Source organism: Coenobita brevimanus, chromosome 72, assembly GCF_032717465.1.
Source record: "Coenobita brevimanus isolate Jiangsu-jjx chromosome 72, ASM3271746v2, whole genome shotgun sequence".
In the NCBI taxonomy this organism is placed as follows: Eukaryota; Metazoa; Arthropoda; class Malacostraca; order Decapoda; family Coenobitidae; genus Coenobita; species Coenobita brevimanus.
In genome coordinates this window covers 744,501-762,500 of record NC_137025.1, presented here as the reverse complement: position 1 = coordinate 762,500, position 18,000 = coordinate 744,501, and the positions used below count along the sequence as shown (strand labels likewise).

Sequence of the window (18,000 nt, the reverse complement as noted above, 5' to 3'; positions counted from 1 at the left end):
AGTTGCACACACCTCACTACTCATATACGCACACACAATCTTACATACATACACACGTTACATACAACCTTGAGCCTGTCTATTCGTGTCTCGAGGGAGAGAGGAAGACTTCAAAGGTGAGAGAGAGAGAGAGAGAGAGGGAGAGAGAGAGAGAGAGAGAGAGACCATAATACTTATAAAATGGTAGTAGTAGTAGTAGTAATAAATCCAAAACACTGATTATTTAGCCACAGTTTAGGCTAATCATATAAATCACGTACTTATCATTTGAACGTCACTTATTCAGCTAACATTCAACTCTTAATGGGAAAGTAAATCACTGCGAGTAACTTCCATAAACGTAATCAAGAAACAAAAATTGTTAGTCAAGGTGATGATTTTTATTATTATCATTATCATTTTGAGTCGATCATTGTAAAGTTTGGGGAGGCTTCGAAATTTGGAATTAGATATAGCATTAGTAAATATAGCAATGACAGGTCAAAAATTTTAGTCAAAATGTAGCGTAAATGAACTACAATAATCCGTTCTCATAGAATGTTTATAAGTGAATATACTGACTGCAATGAACTTAGAATAACTAACGGTAAATGACAATTAGGCCAAATTTGTTCATTTATTTCACCAGGCTTGCTTAAATTTATTCTCATCCCTTTCAATATCATTTACTTTTGCATTCTTGTCATTTACAGACGATTTTACTCAACCCTGGACAGATTTTTCATAATAAAAGAATAATACTGAGAAGTTGCTTTTCTTTCAGGAAAGTGTGTAAACATCTTCCCACTTTGACCTCACCTGCCAATCATAAATCCCTTGAGAGAGAGAGAGAGAGAGAGAGAGAGAGAGAGAGAGAGAGAGAGAGCAAAAACAAAATAAGCAGTCTTTCTTTTCCATCTACTTTCTCCTGTCCCCTTCCACTCTCTTTCCCTTCATAACTTCCTCCTCTCTCTCGTATTTCAGAGGAGATGCATGGAATTTCATAAAGTCTGTCAGCCATATTGCCTAAATCCATCACAACAAAGAGCTATGATCACTGTTCCTCTCTCTTATACAGAAAATAAAGAACCTGAACCTTACAGCCAGCAAAAATGCTTGTATCCAAGCAAAATAACTTAATAAAGAAAAAAGCCATATAAATGAATCCTTTATTTTGAAATGCCTGGAAACACTGCATTTAGGACTGGATATTCTAAGCAAAGGGAATGACAGCAGCAGTAGCTGTAGCCCCAGGTTCATCTGAAATGAGACCCAGTGGACTGCAGGCTGAAACTGTCCTCCTCCATCAGTCTACCATCCTCCTCTAGGGAGATACGGGAGGAGTTGAGGGATGTTTAAATAACCTGGCAGCTCCACCACCCAGTTACATCAGTGCCACCACATGGAGGCATCCCTATCTCCAGCACACACTAGGAATGACAATGACTCACACCCCACACCTTCACCTGGTGGCACACACCCAGGCAGCGCTATGTGTGAGTATACAAACACCCCTCAACTCCCTCCCTCTCGCACAAAAGGGTAATGGTGGGCTGACTGAGAAAGGTAACATCAGCCTGCAGTACCTCAAGCGTAATATGCAGACTAAATCCTTAATGGAGGCTTACAATACAACCCTTAAATGTTCTTTTGGGCAAACATTATTTTATCAACCCGAGATGAGAAACCTTAAGCTGTGTTCCCGTCAGTTGAGGAAGCTCTCTAACACCTTTCCCCATGTAATTTATTGTTTGCTAAACCTTACTGCCCTTTTCTGAGTTACATAAATCCTTCCAGCATCACCTTACACTGCATAAATGACATACACGATATTAACCACCCATATCCAAAAAATACATCGCTAAGGAAGAGGTGTTAGGAAGGTTCCTTAACTGACGAGAATACAAGCCCCTGACACTAGTTAGGGTCACATGATTTATCTGTAGAGGATGATTCACTATGAGCTCCCAGGATTACTGTACACCAATATATCCCTTATCAGTTACCGGATTTAAATTACAACCTGTAATTACAAATTTCAGTGTTAATCACAAGTTGCAATTGGGGAAACTCAATGAGTTTGGAAACTCCTTAACACCTCTTCATTACAGATTTATTTTTGAATGTGGCTGGCTAATATTGTTTTGCACATTATTTATTCAGTGATGATGATGTTAGGATGATTTATGTAACAAATGAGGACAACAAGGAGTAATAAGCAAAATAAATCACTTACGAAGAGGTACTACAGAGCATCCTTGACTGATGAGAATACAGGTCAAAGAGACATATCCAGGGAACGAAATGCCGCTCTCCTGCCAGTCCAGCGCTGAGTGGATATCATTGGCATAACTGTACTGATCCAAACATGATAACCGGAGTGTGTATTTTTTCATTATTCTGATTTAACTATTTCTTTCCTGGCTTTGGGATCACCATTAGGGAAATGGATTTTAAAGGAAGGTTCACACAATCGACTGGCTAAGATAATACACTATCAGGGAGGATGCAGCCATTTTGGTGGACACCAGTAATCTGCACCAAAAAACTGCAATACGAGAACACAGGGTTCAATTATGTTTAACTGCCAAAGGAGATCACTTTCAAACCTTAAGGAACTGTAAATAACTTGAAATGATGACAATGAGTTTCAAATTTTGTTTCAAGTGGCTCATCAACAAAATTATATAAATTATTCTAGGGCCGCAGCATAATGAATCATCCTGTATTAAATGAGAAATAACAATATGTCCTCTTCCTAAAAAATATATATACTTGAACTGTTATAAAAATTTAGGGCATCACTTCCCTTATATAACTATATAAACTTAAAAAATATATCTCCTGAAATAAATGCATTTATATATTACTCACAGCCAGACTTGTTTCTTAAAAGTACGTGGAACGTATAACATAGAAACTGCTTTGTTTACGTAAAATCTATCCATCCATCCATCTACTGCCACATGCCCTAATCCCGTAAGGGGTGGCCACAAATAGACTGACTTCACATCACCTTGTCCCCTAGTACAATCATGTATCTCTCCACTCCATCTCATCCTTGATCTTTGCTTCCTCCTCTCACCCTCCACCTCACTCACATACTCTCTGCTAGTATGCCTCATTCTCAACAATACATGGAATATTGTGTGAAAGACTGACAACAAACACAGGTTAACCTCCTAATTTAATGATGCATTTTAGTGTTTATTCTTGCTCTCTCCAGCCGTATAAATCAAATGTAGCGGAAGCAAAAATAAAATGTAAAGAGAGCAAGGCAAGCTAACATCACATATACCATCCCTTGCACCTCACAGGCTTGTATTTTTGTCAGTAAAGGAAGGTTCCCTAACATCTCTTCCTTAGCAATTTATTTTTTAGATATGGCTGGTTAATATCTTTTGCATGTTATGTATGTAAAGTGAAGCAAAATAAGTTATACAACACAGGCCAGTATGTGTAATAAGCAAAATAAATCACTTAGGAAAAGGTATTACGGAGATTCTTCATCTGACAAGAGTACGGGGTTACACTGCTCTTGCTGTCATTGTCCCAGGTTCATCTGACATGTAACCTTACCCTTCACCTGCAGCCCTTCATCCTCCTTTTGAGAAGGTTGAAGGGAATTTGCACCTGAATGAAAACTACAACTAAGATCAGCAACTGTGGTCATTCAAGTACAGTATTAAGAACTGACCATAAGGCTTTGAGCACTTTTTCACACAACAAAACCCCAAAAACAAATCCTTATCCCCTTCAGTCCAAGCAAATAATTTTTCTGTATCCTCTGCTACTGTTATACGGTACTCATTTTACTCTAACTTGGCCTGAAGGTGACATTGTGCCGTTTTGAATGCTGAGCTGTAGCAATAATTTAACACAAAGAAGAGCTATGGAAAGGATGTAGAGCCATAGTACTGTCTTACTCTGCCACTGAGCTTCGTGAAATGAGCATCAGAGATGCAAATTTGGGCCAAGTTAGGGCAAAAGGAATATTGATGAGTTTATTCAGCACGGGAAGGAAATGTAGTGGTGAAGATTTAAAGAACACTATATCCATGTATTTCAGTTTGAGGGGAATACCTTTGAGCAAAGCTGACCAGGGATTGGAGCAGAACAAGAAATATATCTCACTGTACAAATACATGTAAATAACAACAACAAAACTGTGATCAAAAACTGTCACTTAAAAAATAAAACTTATCTAAAAAGGCCCCTGGAATATTTTGAAACAGGAATTATTGCTCTATAATCTTTTCACTCTAACTTGGTCTAAAATTCCCATCTCTGTCTTCCATGCTGAGTTGTGAGAAGAGACAGAGACTACACTATGATCCTAATCACAAGGAAATGCAATGGAAAGTATGTAGAGCACAGCACTGCCTCTTTCTGCCACAGAGTTAAATGAAGTATGCTGCTAAATGACAAAAATCTGAGCCAAGTTAGAGTAAAAGCAGTACTTGTATATTTAATGACATTTTACCTAAATCTTGATTATCTCTACATGACTTTATTAGATCTAGAAAGGGAGGCTGCAAGAGATCGAGCAGTGTGGACAGCTGCCATTAGGCGACTAAAGCTGACAAATGCAGGTATGTTGGAACCTTTGTAAATAAAAAAAAAATAAAGAGAGAGAGAGAGAGAGAGAGAGAGAGACTTTTCAAACTGGGCAAGGTAGATGCGGCCTTCATTAACCCTTAAAAGTCCAGGGATGATTTTTTTTTTTTTCTGTATATTCCTGCCAATTCCCAGTGATTATATTCAGCTCTGGATGGACATTTTTGAACCGCAGCACGTGAAGTCTTCCTAAGCTGATCACAACTGCTGCAGGAATACACTGAAAAAGACATCACCAGGATTCAAGGGACTAAACCTCTTCACTACCACAGCCTCTCCTAACCTGAATAAAACAATCTTTGGTAGGGACAAGATACTAAAAATCACATACTTGGGCTGAAGGGGCTAATATATAGTCAAATGCATATAAAACTGTCTAATATCTTTCCCTACCCACCCAATTTCCCTCCAATCTTTTCCCCCACACCCAACTTCCCTCCAATCTTTTCCCCCCCACCCAATTTTCCTCCAATGTTTTTCCCCTCACACCCTTTTCCTCAAATCTTTTTCCCTCACCACCCATTCTTCCTCCAATCCCCCAATTTCACATATTTCTTTAAGATCTGGAGTTTCCACAGCTGTTCCCCGCTTGGTGCCTTCCCCAGACTTGCTACCGTACACCAGGTGGGGGAACCAAGTGTGCGTCGTTGAAGTAGGGGTGAAGCAGTGCGTTTTTGGCCGTCACACGTTTCCGAGGGTAGTACGTCAACATACTCTGAGGAAGGAAAAGTGGAATTAGAGTGAAGAAGGAAAATGGGAATTAGAATGAGGAGGGAAAAGAGGAATCAGAATGAGGAAAAGGGGAATTAGAATGAGGAAGGAAAAGGGGAATCAGAATGAGGAAGGAAAAGGGAATCAGAATGAAGGAAAAAGGGAATTAGAATGAGGAAGGAAAAGAGGAATTAGTATGAGGAGGGAAAATGCAAATTCTTGTAGTCCAACTGCTATATCATGAATTTCTCTACTCTATCCATTCCCTCTGGCACTTATTTATATACCTGGTCACTTTTCCTCATCTTTAACTCTTTTCTTTACTCACTGCCTCGTCTTTTACTTCTTTCTTTACTTAATTTTCCTCTCCTTTCACCCATTTTACTACTGTCACACTCTCCATCTACTGCTCCTTTTCCGACTGTTAACTTCTCCCTAGCCGCTACCCCAAGTGGTAACATGGATCAAGCCACCTACCAATAGAAGCTGCCGCCCATCTGCCGACAGTCGTGGGAGAAGCTGTGCCAGAGCAGCTGCTGCATCCACCTGCCATCGAGGGAATGTGCTCTTATAGTCTGGCAGCTGTGTCACCCCCGGCCATGAGTCCTCATCCGGTGTGCCCAGCGTACGGAAGATGCGGAATAGCTGGTCTATTTCAGAGTCTCCAGGGAACAGTGCTTTTGTTGTCAGCTGCCAAAAGAAGATTTATTAGACAAAGAGTTTTTGTGAATTAGTACTTTCAATGTTAGTTGGTGGGAGGATATGAAGGGACAATCAAGGTACGGTCTTTTTCAACTGGCATGGGGAATCATCCAGGTACATGGCTTTTATTGTTAGCTGGTGGGGAAACAAGTACAGAATGACAAAAGGGCTAACGAAGTATTTATGTAATATGATACCATGAAAACCAGAGTTCCCCAGCCTAGAGGTCTCCATGCCGGAACTCACCCCACGTCATCCTCAGTCTGACTGCGTTCTTCCTTCCACATTCACTCCTCTGACCCCTCATCCACCAGTCCCTCCCCTCTCCTCCTTTCAATATGTTTAAACCATCTCAACCTACCAATCCGTATCACTACCCAAATGCTTTTTAAACCATATCTCTCTTGCAGTACACCATTCTCAGTGATGCTAGCTAAATAAGATGACAAATAAAATGAAGATAAAAATAAAATGTAACTGAAGAGATGATAACAAGTGAAGAGACTGACAACTGTGAATGAATAAGCTAGAACAATGCTGCAAATGATAGGAGATTACAATCATGAATACAAAGAATAAGCTTGTACAGTGCTGAAAATTACTGGAGACGAGAATGACGGAGACGACAATGACGACCTGAGTAAAACTGCACCACTCACCATCTCGGCAAAAATAGCTCCCAGGCTCCACATATCAACAGCAGTACAGTAGTTCTTGGCGCCCAGGAGGATCTCTGGGGCACGGTACCAGAGCGTGACCACCTCGTGTGTGTACATGCGCACCGGCAGGGAGAAGGCACGTGCTAGCCCAAAGTCCGCCAGCTTGATGTATCCTATAGGGGAGAAAACAGTGGTGGTGGTGGTGGTGGTGGTAGTAAAGATACGAATAAAAAAATAAATAAATAAAAAATGATATCTTTAGTTTGCCATAAGACATATATAAAAGAAACAGCAGAAAAACAATTGAGTTCCAATATAACATGTTACTAAGGAAGGATGGTGACGGATGAAACGGATACACTGAATTACAGACCTAAAACAACACATAACACAACATAATGGAAGAAATCTGTATTGCTGACTTCAAAAACACATACAAAGGATGGTAGAAATGATACACTTTATTGCAAGCCCCAAAAAACTGACAATGGAAGAAAGAAGCATTAAGACTTGAAACCATTTATGAATTATAGTGGACCGAAGGTGTATTATACAAACTATCAAGTAATTAGAAGTGTTATCAAAGCATCTCCACACCTTTACTGACTTAAAATTCCTCCCATAAAAAGCACACACACTTAACAAATCCTGGATGTACAAATGTGCTCTTCCTCACCTCTTATCCTGGTGGCATGACAGTGTGGGAAGACAGAGAACTAATATTAATATCTTACCATGCTATGGCATATTGTTTTTTGACATTTGATACAAATAATGCTTTTCACCTTTGTCCATACCTCAAACACACACACACACATGGGGCAGACACCCATTCACTCACCACTCAAACCCTCAGAATCCTTGTATCTAATAAGCAGCCACCTTCAAGGCTTAACCCTTCCACCTTGGAGGTCCCCCCCCTCATTTTTTTTTCCCCCTGGATATCCCATACATGGGGGTTTTGAGATAAATGGAGAAATTTTTTGATATTACACACCAAAAAATAACCATAATTTTGTTATACTGTATATATATATATATATATATATATGTAACACATGATGTGAAAGGGTTAATTTCGTCTCAGCTTTGTATGGTTGGTTACTTGCAACAAAACCCCATCAATATTGCTACAGTCTATTAAATCTTGACACACACAGGCAGGATATATTTGCATTAAAAGATGTGGGAAAAAGAACTCATTAGGCAAATACTTCATCAGAAACAAGCAAATACTTCATCAGAAACAAGCATCTTCCCAAAGTTTAATGAATCAATAGAGGAAAAGCTGAATCCCATGAAACACACAAGAAAAGATGGGATGCATTCTCACTGTGATCTGTCAGTTTTAAGCTTTCTTTGGATGAAAAGGTGAAGATAGTTGTTTCTTTGAACATATGGGTACAGGTTTTAATCCTTGCACTTATTTCCAACTCCATCACACTAACCTTTGGCATCAATGAGGAGGTTCTGAGGCTTAAGGTCTCGGTGCAGGATGCGGTGTGTGTGGCAGAAGACAATGCCTCGCAGCAGCTGTTGCATGTAGCTGCGTACCAGGTCACAAGGTAGGCCCATCCGGTTCTCATCAAACAATTTCTTCAGGTCCTACAGGGAGAACACCATGGTAATCATACCAATCACAACTTTCAGTTCTGAAGGCATGGTGATCTGGTTCTCAGAATGTCCAAGCCTTAATAAGATAATGTGGGACTAGCAGTTACAGTACGTTTAAAATACAATATATACTCCTCACTCTCTCCATCTCAAATCATCATCCTGCTACAACTTTTTGTTTTCCTCTCTTGGTTCTCTGATCCCTGCCTCACCCCATCCTTAAGCTTTTCTACTCATCATAGTTCAGTCTCTCATTAAAAAACTAGCAAATCTGTAAGGACATAATGGCTATGCATCCCTCCCCCCTTCTGTATGCATTCTCTCTCTCTCTCTCGTATTCATATCAAACCCATTTTCAAAAAATATTAAATGCCATCCACACACCTGGTTTAGGTACTCGAAGACCATATACAGCTTGCGGTCTCCATATGCCACATCCAGCAGCCTCACTACATTCTCGTGGTCCAGGTCCTTCAGCAGGGAGATCTCTCGCAGTGCTGTGCTTGGGATGCCGTCACTCTCACTGCACACGCCCAGGGAAAAGAATCACATGCTTAGTTCATATCATAGTCATACTAACACACCCAGGGAAATTAATAATAAAAAGCTTAGTTCATATCATCCTAACACATTCAGGGAAAATAAAAATAAAAAGCTTAATTCCTATCATACTAACACAACCAGGGAAAATAATAATTAAAACCTTAATTCGTATCATACTGAGTGTAACTTGATTATCTAAAAACATCTTGACCACGAATGATCTAGTCACCAATACGAGAGGCCATTCCTAAAATGGCCACTTGCAAGTTTTATGCAGCAAGGAAGTTGACAATTTCCTTGTCCAAAAATCAGAGGTGGCTAATTAACTACATGTGTTTGGAGGCATAGTGTGTTCATTTTCACTAACTTAGATCTTTACTAACCAATCTCCGGTTTAGTTGATGGTTAAGTGTACTCGTAACTTTGACTAGTAACCAAGGGGACTTATTTCTAACTAATAACTAGCTCAGCGAACTTCAAGCAACCATGACTTTTTTCTGAGTTATGCGAGCTGCCCAGTTCCATCAGGTGAAATCCAATCACCTATAATAGTAACTGTATTCATACTGTATAACTTAACTCTGGCTACTGTCCAGACAATTAGAGCAGGAAATGACTCATGACTGCAACAACATGGAAAGCTGCCACTGCAAGAAAAACTTACACATAACAGTTAATGGCCTCTAAATACACTGCAATGGCACATCCCTCAAAGCAAAATGCATCAATTCCTTCAAAATATCTTCTCTTAGTCATACTACAGCCAGAAAATTTTATTAAGTGACACAGTGTACTGTAGTTCTGCTTAACCATGATGTCTTGCCAAGCAGACCTGTCAGCCACAGGTAGGCAACTGCTTCTGTGGGGCTGTCCTACAGGTATAATACAGTGACAGCACTTCACCAGGGTCAGATCAGGGTCCTTCCCCAGAGCAAGGGGCAGGGAAATATGAGGTTTGGCTCCCTGATGGATGCTGCAGCAGATCTGTTCCAGCCAAGGTATGCAGTGCCACCGCATGCAGGCTCCTGGTTTGCACATACCTACTGTGGTGGAGCTAAATAAATGAAAGCAAAACCACGTCACACGTCTCTTACTTTCCGTCACGGGTGAAATGCAGCAAGAGAAGACAGGCAGGAGAAAGGCGCATCACCATCATCGTATCCCAGTTTCCCAAGACAAGGGGTAGGGAGATCTAGAAGCCAGAAAGAAACAAATAGAAGCAACAGAAGAGATTTACATATTTTATTTACTGCCAATGAAGCATCCTTAACTCCTTGAATCTGAGTAATATCGTTTTAACTAATGCTACATGTATTGCAAGCCTACTTTTGTTGACATAGGAGGCATTTGAAATATTTACTCACACCACTCTATCAAACAGACTATATGAAGTATAACCAGAATTATTCGCTGAACCTTTTCTCATTGGGACTCACTTCCCCAGATTAGTTCCCCCCAAACTTCAACATACAGCAATTTCAGTCCAACTTTCACCAGAATTTTTATGAATGGACATATGCAATTCATTTTTTTTGTAATTTAATGTTTTCTTTTCTTTTTTTTTTCTTTTTCTTTTAAGGGGGGAGGAGGGGGATTCATAATGTAAAAAACCTACTGACCTTAACCAATGCATTAAAAATCAGTGAACAGCTACAGCCAGAGGATGTGATTTTCATTATACTCATGCTACCTTCACACAACTAGCTACAACACATTACCTTAGTTGACTCTTTCTACTGATGGTATAGGAATGTCTTCTTCAATCCCTTCCCTATATAAGTTATTTCTTAGGTTATGTAAAATACTGATGGTGAATAAAAGAAGCGAATTCACTTTTTTTTTTTTTTTATCTGTTCACGGTAACTTAGAAACAATTCATGGTTAGGTCAATGTTTCACTGACACTGACAAAGCTAACCTGTCAGTTCCAACAGAGAAATGCTGGGAAAATGCTGATATTTCAGAACACATGCCTGACATAATAAATGAACTGCTGTCAATGCTTAACCCATTATTAAACCAATGCATTTCAGTCTCGTCTTTCAAGATGGTGGGTTCAGTATTGAATGAGAAGTGTAAAGGAGTTAAGGACCCTTACTATACATTCTAAACACTGTCAGTCCTCATTAAAAGGGATATGTTCTAAACTATCACAGCTTTTTACAAAGTTAGCACTGTTAACTGGATAAAACTTACAAATCAGCTTTAACAGTAGTGATGAAGCTACTAACAGTTAATATTTTATCGTTTACAGAAGATGAAAGCAACACTGGACATAAAATGGCAGCTAATAACAATGATTTTCTATACACAGAACACTGCCAGCCGTAAGTACTATACCACTGTCTTTTCCAAGTATTAAAGCTATTGATTTCACTTAAAATATTAACAATTAAGGCATCACCAAAGCAAGTATTTGAGTGTCGTCTTCTGGGTCGGTAGCTATTGAGTATTATGCTGAATCCTGTGGTGCTATGACCATACACACATACCCACCACAGCAGCCAGCGTGCTACCCAACTACACGTCATACCAACACCACCACACACACACACACACACACAGCCCACTCACCACACAACTTCTCTTACCTCCTCCTTTGACAAACTGACTTACAGTGAGTGGTTAAACCTGAATTAATGTCCTACTAAATATACCAAAAGTTCTGATAATTTTTCTATACCTCCAAAGGCAAAATGTCTATATCCACACCCACTGGAACTAAGGCAACTGGTTATAAATAGATCGACTACATTATTGGGATTAATTTGCGCCTGTTCTGGTCAGTTTTCCTTACATATCATGACTTGCCTTGTGCCCTAAGCTAAACGTCCACAATCATTTAAGGTGCTTTAAATGCTTGTAAGTACTGAAGCTGTGATAACAGTCCTAATAATGTTGAGTTTTGTTTCTCTATGCATCTCGGCCCTTACAGTACCATCTTTCCTTTTATCACTTGATGTTATTCTTGAATGATTTATGTTGGCATTCTTACTCGATGACACCAAAAATATAACTACAGTATAACCACACTCCCCCCCCCCTCCATTTCTACCAACCACAATTACAATATTCTCCCATGACCAACCCATCCACCCTTAAAGCACATGACCATAACAAGTCTTCACGCTACTTTAAACTTACACTCTCAAGGAACTCCTTTTGCTCTAAACCACATATATTTTAATTTCCCTAAACTGAATTATGAACTGTGACCACAACACTATGCGTGTGGTGAGAAAATGGGTGGTAGTATGGCAGAATAACCAATACACCAAACGGCAAAAAACAGTACCGGTAACAACCAAACCCAGGTTACCCACACTGGGGCGTAGGGACTGAAAGTAAGCTACCACAGTCCAATACATTTAAGGACAGTTGACCAGCTGACTTCCCCTAATGGCACTGAAAAGCTCCAGTCACGTCTTGGTGATGGATGGATTGAGTACCGTACATTAAAAGGTCATGGCAGTGTAGTGAGGTCACTGCCACCATTCAACAAGAATACAAGTAGAACAATAAATTATATAAAAATTCAATATATAAAACACACAGAGTCATATATAAAACAAACAAAAAGAGTCATCCAACATTAAAATCCATATAATACATCAAGGACACAGCATAAGACCATGTATAAGAATTGGGACTGGAACTCTGGCCATCACTCTGGGTGTTTTAACTATACACAAACTACAAATATGATTCTCATTTCACAAGCATTTCCAGTGCTGTACTAGTATATAATGTACAAATACAGTATTATAAACTTGTACATTATTGTGGATATTCCCAACCAAATATTATACAGTACTGTTAGTGGATACATCAAAAACCTCTATGTAGCTCAACCTTAATCACCACAATACAGTGTCTAACCCCAATCACATGGATCATCCTAAAAAGAGTAAACAAACTTTATAAAATTTCCACATACCCCTACATAGTCTAGGAAACAACAATGTTCCTGGTTGTTCAGATTATTTCAGAACTGGAAAAACATCTTTCACAGTGTGACTTTTCAATGACAATCATCTTTATATGGTTTCAAATTATAGGAAATATCACAAACAACCTTCATACACAATCGGTACTCGAATACTCAACATATCATTTACTACAGCACTTGAAAATGTTGAAATCTATTACCTTCCATCACAGTTTCACAGCCAGCAAATTAACTTAGCCTACATCTGCCATCTCTACATCTTGAAGAAAAAGTTTGTAATGAGGTTAACATTAGTAACAAAGTAGTGCTATGGAAAAGATATAGCCATGGTTTTCTTGCTGGAGAGAGGGAAAGAGAGAGAGAAACTGACCTATCAGCTCCCTTTACTCTAGGCCTAACTCTATCACACACTATCCCATCTTTTATCAGCAGTTAATCTGACAAAGACAGTGGACAGAAACAGGCTGAAGTGTCTTTCTCTTCCTGTATGCCTGCCATCTCCACCCTGCTGTATTTAGTTCTGAAGTGGAGGAGACACTTATACAGTAACCTTCCTTGACTTCTTCACAATACAAATAATTGGTATTCTTGGGGATGAAAAAATAATCTTGAGTATGGAAAAAAATAAATGAATGTTTACTCCACTATAACTTCCTTAATCCTTTGACAGTACCATAAGAAAAAAGTTATAAACTAAATAACATGCAAAGTTTTTTATTCCCAGCCAACTCACCTACACTCCTTCACAACCTGGTGTTCAAACCCTTCATTAAAAGTTTATATTACAATTTAATGGCAATGAAAACTCCCAAGAAAAAAGAATTTGTACTTAAGCATTCTGTAAGTACACAATCTTGTAACAAATCTCATTAACCCCTTCACTATGACATTTTTCCATATTACTCAGGTGTGTCAATAAGAGGGCTGGCAGAAAGCGGGTGTCCTTCCTCGTCAAACAACTAACTCAAATACAAACGGCCGCCCCTTTTTGGGCTATGGCATCTGGCTATAGAGTGAAAGATCTACTGATGATTCTGTTCTGCTGCTGAGACATTTTGAAGTGAAGGCATTGGGTACAGCCTTAGTTAATCCCTTCACTATAACAGTTGACCAATATCACACTATATATTTGTCCGATGGTAATGTGAAAAAAAAATAAATAACATTAATAAAAAATAATAAACAAATATAAAACAAAAAACATCAAACTGTGCAGGTTACCAAAAAATATGTAACCTAACCATACGAATGATACAATTTACAGGAAAAACTTATACAGTACAGCCAGTCCATCAAACGCTGCCAGTGTGGAGGTGTGTTTGAAACAACGACTTCTGCGTAGCTGCTGGGCTTCACAACTAGGTAACTAGGACTGTGATAGCTGTATAACATCGCCATACACAGCTCTGGTTACCTGGCCGACAACCCACACGCTCACAAACATCCTGAATCGTCCCAGCACATTATCTTCAGGGTTCTTAGTGCTTGTAGTTGTCTGTTCACTTCCTGAAAGGCAACCTTTACCTCCTTAACCCCACTGTGGTACCCAAATAACATTCTCGCTCTCTCAACAATTCATAGCTGATCATTTTGACACCAAGTTCATTGTTCTATGGGTACCAGGCGGGGGTGTGGTGGGGGGGTTTAGACCAACTAAATGTCTGCAAATAGCGCAGCTGCAACCAAAACAAGCTTTCCCTACTAATGCACTCCGTTCTACATGGTTCTTCTAAAATGAATTAAAACTGCCTCACACCAGCAACAATAAACCAGTCACCAGTGTAATGAAATGGTAAAGAAAAATTAGTTATTTCATTTGAAGACAGTGTTGTCTAACAGCACCTACCATACATACAAGAGATTTTCCCTCTCAGTCACAACTCAAAGTAAGATTACTTTCTAAAACCTTTTTGCTGAATTAATAGATGCTATATAATTACCTGACCAAAAGTCAAAATGAAATACAAACCTTGATGTTCATAGCCAAGGCAAAGACCTATTTATAAAAAAATAAATAAATATGGGTGGATGTGCACAATCAACCAGCAGCACTGCATTCATGACAGATCCCTCATTAATGTAAATACAAACTGATGACAGTGTGGATGACAGATGGGGCCTACTAGCAACAGATATGAGAGGGTGGTGTCACTTAGAGACCCTATAGAGACTGGACAGCCACCATATGATACAGTGAATGTTTGATGGATATCACTCATGCACATACAAAGATCAGTGATCAATGCTACATAATCAGGCCACTTAACTGCTTTTCATATTTTACGGAACATTTTTGAACATCTGTTATGCTAGGTTTGCACAAATAGTGCTTTCTTAATTAATACGTAAAGCTGTATGAAAATGAGACTCATCTACGTATCATATGCTAACTATAATGCATATAAAGTTCAGGGACGCGTTGCCAGATGACAAGAGACTGATTAACATGGGCAGTTTACTTATTTTGCCCACAGTCTTTAAGTCTGATGGAGTTCTGACTGAAATTAAAGACTGCAGCTCTATTTGATGTCCATAACTGTGGTACAGTGGTTTCCACTGGGATATAACCTAGGCTTACCTCCCCACGTAATGTGGGCCAAATACATGTAAAATAAATAATACTTGCCTAGCAAAGCCGACGACACTTGCTCACAGACCAGCTTAATCTCTTCACCTTAATATCCCATAATAGGAGCACTCATATTAAGGCAGTTACCACATACCACCAGAATTATTAATTTCCGATTTTATTTGGCGGGAAGGGTAGTCACATGGTGGGTGACAGAGCGACTTGAAGGCGTTTTGTCTGCGGCCACCCTTTGCGGGATTAGGGCGTCGGGCTATAGATAGATAGACAGATTTTGCGGGCAATGCCGAATGCTCAGATATGGGTGTTTTATCATAATAATATTATGTATGAATTTTTCTCGTTCATTTAAAGTGAGCCTCATGCCTAGTAATGAGGTCACAGAATACTTTGTGATGTTGGCTATACACATCAAGGGATGAAGATTTATTGGTTTTACATATTTACATATATTTCTTGATTTATACTTTTAAACAAATACCGTACTCCCAGTGGTTGCCAGCAATGGTATTAAAAGAACAAACGTTGTTTCACCAAACAGTCGCTGCCTGCGGTATGACACGCTCTACAAATCAAATACGCCAAAATGTTTTCACAGATGTTCCTCACATTTCTCTTCTAATGGGTTCTTTCTTGGCACATGGGAACTTGGCCCAGCCTCTGACATCTTTCCCATCCTTCTTTCTTGAGTCTGATTTGAAGTCAGCCACGGCACATACAAAGTGTGTCATACTGACTGTTGACAAAGTGTTAACAAACACGCATACGTCAGGCACCTTGGAGCTCTGGAGCCAAGACCGCATTCTCCATCTTTGTACTGCGGATAAATCTGCTACTCTGACTTGACTGCAATATCCATGACTTTATGATGATGTGAGTTCATATAAAAATGAATACAGTACTAATATAGCTCCTGAGTCATACAGATCGTTAAATGCCCTATACATAACAGATCCTAGAAATGGTTATAATGGTTGGTATTTGTGAAATATAAGCTGTATTATGCATACCATCTCTAAATAATACTTTACACATATATTAACTATTAACTGCTTCTCAGATAGTTAAAAGTTTATGCATATAGCCTATGAGCTGAGAGATGAATCAGATTCTTTGCCGAGTTTGTTCCTTTGCCCTTGCGATCTCTCCACGGGAACCACAGTCTCTTTGATGAAAATTAATTTTCTTATTCTAATACCTTTGCTGACTACCACTGGGAGTATTCGAGAAAAAAAAAAAAAGGATAAATCAAGAATATTAATACATATGTAAAACTCATAAATCTTCATCCCACAATGTATTCAGCCATCACAAAACATTCGAACATCACAAAGTATTTCGTGACCTATACAGATAGATTATTGGGAATAAGGCTCACCTTAAACGAGAGAAATTTGCACATACATTATTATTATTACCAAAGAACACCTGTACGAAAGCATTCTGCATTGCCCGAAGAGTAAATAAACAATAATTCAGGCAGTATGGAGTATCTGTGACTTGTTTTGGGCTTAATGTGGCGTCTCCAATTTCCTTCTGGGAGGATCACACGGCCACTTGTACTAAAACTCGTAGGTTTATGGTATCTACCTAGAATTACAGCATTAGATCACGTTAAATTATTTCCTCATAAATTATTCACCACCAATATATAAATAAGCGGCCAGAAACTCCAATTAAACCAAAAAGCAACGCAAAACTGGCCTGAAATCAAACACTCCATTTCCGACCCCATACATACTAAGGAAACCACCATTTTTAGTTTCTTTTCAATAATTTGGTAATAATTCAAATTACTTACCACGAAAATTTTAGTAGTTAGAATATACTGACCCAATTGGACAGCAATATAATTTCAAAATGAGGTCATAACCAGCCACTTCGTACCCAACCCCACACACTCCAACCACCCCAACCCCAAATACCCACCTTAACCCCACTCAAACCTCAAAATTACCCCGGATACCACATTAAATACCCAAAATTACCCATATTTACTCACTTCTCAAGCCGAATTTTCTTGAGCGCCACGATTCTCTTAGTCTTCATGTCCTGGGCCTTGTACACTACGCCATAAGTACCTTCCCCTATTTTCTCGATCTTCTCATAGTTCTGGAGGGACATGGCGGCCGAAGTGGACTAATCCACCTCGGGAATGGCATAAAAATAGGGTTGGAGGAACGTAAAAGGGAAAAGTCTGCCAAGAAATGGGTGAAATAGCAGGAGCGTGGCAGGGTGATGGCGTCGCTCTGGTTTCCCGCGTTAATTCTGCCATGCCGCCCCTGATGCTACGACCGAAAAATTGATTGAAAATATCATATCATGGCTATAATTTTTCCAAGCCACACATTTTAGCAGCTCATAATTTTCATACTCTTAAGCTAATATTCAGTGCCTGATAGGTAAAACTTTATAATACATCCAAAAAATATATATTTGAGAAATAGTGTTCAACAGCCATCCTACATTATTATTTTTTCTTATTCGTCTTTAATTTCCGGACCCAGATTTTGTCAATGTAGCCAATAAGATGAAGAAATTAAAGTAAATATATTATATTTTTCGAGAATGTACTCAGACCCAAATACTCGTTTTCTCTTATAATTATTTTGGCTAACTATAATACTTTCCACCAACTCC

At 39.1% G+C, this 18,000-nt stretch overlaps 1 protein-coding gene across 1 annotated transcript; it reads right to left on the bottom strand.

Moving 5' to 3' along the window:
• Nucleotides 1-5,175: 5,175 nt before the first annotated feature.
• On the bottom strand, nt 5,176-17,541 carry LOC145407176 (cyclin-dependent kinase 2-like). Its single transcript, XM_080278206.1, has 6 exons — nt 17,363-17,541; nt 8,667-8,805; nt 8,117-8,273; nt 6,669-6,841; nt 5,785-5,997; nt 5,176-5,311 (listed from the first exon to the last, which is right to left on the bottom strand). Exons 1-6 carry the CDS (start codon nt 17,482-17,484, stop codon nt 5,207-5,209), a joined length of 909 nt encoding a protein of 302 aa, XP_080134332.1. The 5' UTR covers nt 17,485-17,541; the 3' UTR covers nt 5,176-5,206.
• Between the last annotated feature and the right edge of the window lie 459 nt (nt 17,542-18,000).

What these genes read in the sequence shown, in the direction of transcription:
- LOC145407176 (XM_080278206.1), bottom strand. Translation starts at nt 17,484, where the DNA reads ATGTCCCTCCAGAACTATGAGAAGATCGAGAAAATAGGGGAAGGTACT. An exon ending in AAGAAAATTCGGCTTGAGAA is followed by an intron (nt 8,806 to 17,362) that starts GTGAGTAAATAT and finishes GGGCGTGTGCAG; the next exon opens with TGAGAGTGACGGCATCCCAA. An exon ending in GAGCTATTTTTGCCGAGATG is followed by an intron (nt 5,998 to 6,668) that starts GTGAGTGGTGCA and finishes TTCTTTTGGCAG; the next exon opens with CTGACAACAAAAGCACTGTT.